Source organism: Capsicum annuum, unplaced genomic scaffold (genome assembly GCF_002878395.1).
Source record: "Capsicum annuum cultivar UCD-10X-F1 unplaced genomic scaffold, UCD10Xv1.1 ctg56413, whole genome shotgun sequence".
NCBI classification, from domain to species: Eukaryota; Viridiplantae; Streptophyta; class Magnoliopsida; order Solanales; family Solanaceae; genus Capsicum; species Capsicum annuum.
This window is the reverse complement of record NW_025864817.1, coordinates 174-2,101: the sequence shown is the minus strand read 5'-3', so window position 1 is coordinate 2,101 and position 1,928 is coordinate 174. Positions and strand designations below refer to the sequence as shown.

The window sequence follows — 1,928 nt, the reverse complement described above, 5'->3', positions numbered from 1 at the left end:
TAAAAATAATAATCTGTTATATATTCCACAAAAATACGTAAAAAATACAATAAATCACAATAATTAACAACTTAAAAAATTTAAAAGATATAAAATATTTGGTTTACCCTCGAAATTATATCAGTGCCACTTAAATTGAAATAGTTAAAAATATAATTGATTATCAATGCAAAAAAAAAAAATAAAAATGAACAAGAATAGTAACATGTATTATTTGAAAATTACATAAAAAAATATTATAAATTACAATAGTTAACAACTTAAAATATCTAAAAATAAATAAATTAATCTATAATATATTTCAAAAAATACTATAAATCACAATAATCAACAACTGAAAAAATTAAAAAGACATAAAATATTTAATTGACTCTCGAAATTATATTAGTGTCACATAAATTAAAATAGAAAAAAGTAGTATAAATTAAAGTAATTAAAAATTTAAATTATTTTGAAAATATAATTGATTGTGAATGCCTATATAGAGGGTAATATATTATAAAGGTAAAATATGTAATTCATAAAAACCCTTCAAATAAAGACTTTTTCGTGTAGAAGCAAACCTTTTCATTAAAAAGAGGATTTGAGTCGGTGATAGCATTGTCGGCTGTTGGCCAGAAATTTTGGAACGTCGGTATACTCCAGAAATGCATTTCCCGTAACAGAGAGAACTCAATGCCCTCAACAGTGTCACTGAAAAAGTGTGTGAGGCGTAGCAGATATCCCAGTTCCAAGCGATATAATTTGGGGAACTTGATTACGTCACCTCTGATATGTGTCCTTCGAGAGATCCCCTCTTCTTCGTCATCAGGGCAAGCCAAGGAAGCACGAAAAAGATGAGGTAGATGATCACAATGGATTAGCTTCAGACTTTCGAGTTTGGGGAATGGAATGTTATTCTGACAGTGGATATTCAATGAATCACAAAAACCCACCGTGAGATCTTTTACATTCTGCAACTCGACCACTACATTCTTGGAGCCCTTTCCATTTGAATCTACAAATTCGCTATTCCTCAACAGGTGGCGGATCCAATCAGCCAATGGGGTGCTCTTGGTGACCTCTAGAGAGATAATCTTGTTGTAAGTGTTCATGATTGAATCCTCTATGTTCCATCCACCCACTGTAAGAGCGTACCGAGTCAACTTGGAGGAAAGGCCCAAGTTACTGTAAATCACATCTTCAGAACAATCATTTATTGTCAGTGCAGTCAATTTCGATAAGGATTCCAGCTCCCTCAAGGTGGAGTAACTACACTGTTTTACTCCCACCACATGTAGTTCCTCCAATCGAACTAGTCTTGATAACACCCCTGGTGAAATTCTCATACGTTCTTTTCCTCCATTCCATAACATTGGCATAGCTCGCTTGGTTAACTCTACCATACTTAGATTGGTTAACTCTAGAATAGTTAGATTGGTTAAGTTTCCTATCTCCACTGGAAACTCCTTTAAGTAAGAATCCTTGATGCTGAGAATTTCTAAAAAGACTAGTTCCCGAATAATAGACACGTCATCCAACCTTAGATTACTCAGACACAACGTCTTCAGATTTGACAACCTCTGAATGGATGATGGAAAGGGCAGAAGGGAGTTTCGACCAGATCCACTCAGGCTTACGACACTGAGTTTACTCGTTCCATCACAAAAACCATCCTGTAATTTGAAACCCTCTTTGGAACGGAGTTTTAACATCAGAAGCTTTAGTCGTGGGCAAGATATTGGTCTGGGACTCCAATCAAATTTATTTGCAACAATAGACATGTGACTGTATTGCTCGTAAGAGTCTTTTCTCGGGAACTCGTCTGAGTTCACATTGTGATTTACCATAAATTTATGCTCACCCTCAGACGCAATATATATAGCCACGTCACGGACCACATCATGCATTTTGACATAATTTATGTGTGAACCTTGGGATAACAAGAA

The 1,928-nt window shown here is 34.6% G+C and overlaps 1 protein-coding gene across 1 annotated transcript; it reads right to left on the bottom strand.

Annotated features, from left to right (window-relative positions):
* Nucleotides 1-559: 559 nt before the first annotated feature.
* LOC124893251 lies at nucleotides 560-1,725 on the bottom strand (the record flags this gene model as incomplete). The annotated part of the gene is given in 1 exon segment (XM_047404309.1): nucleotides 560-1,725. A coding segment is annotated over 1 exon segment (1,166 nt), but the record flags the coding sequence as incomplete, so codon positions are not given.
* Nucleotides 1,726-1,928: the final 203 nt, after the last annotated feature.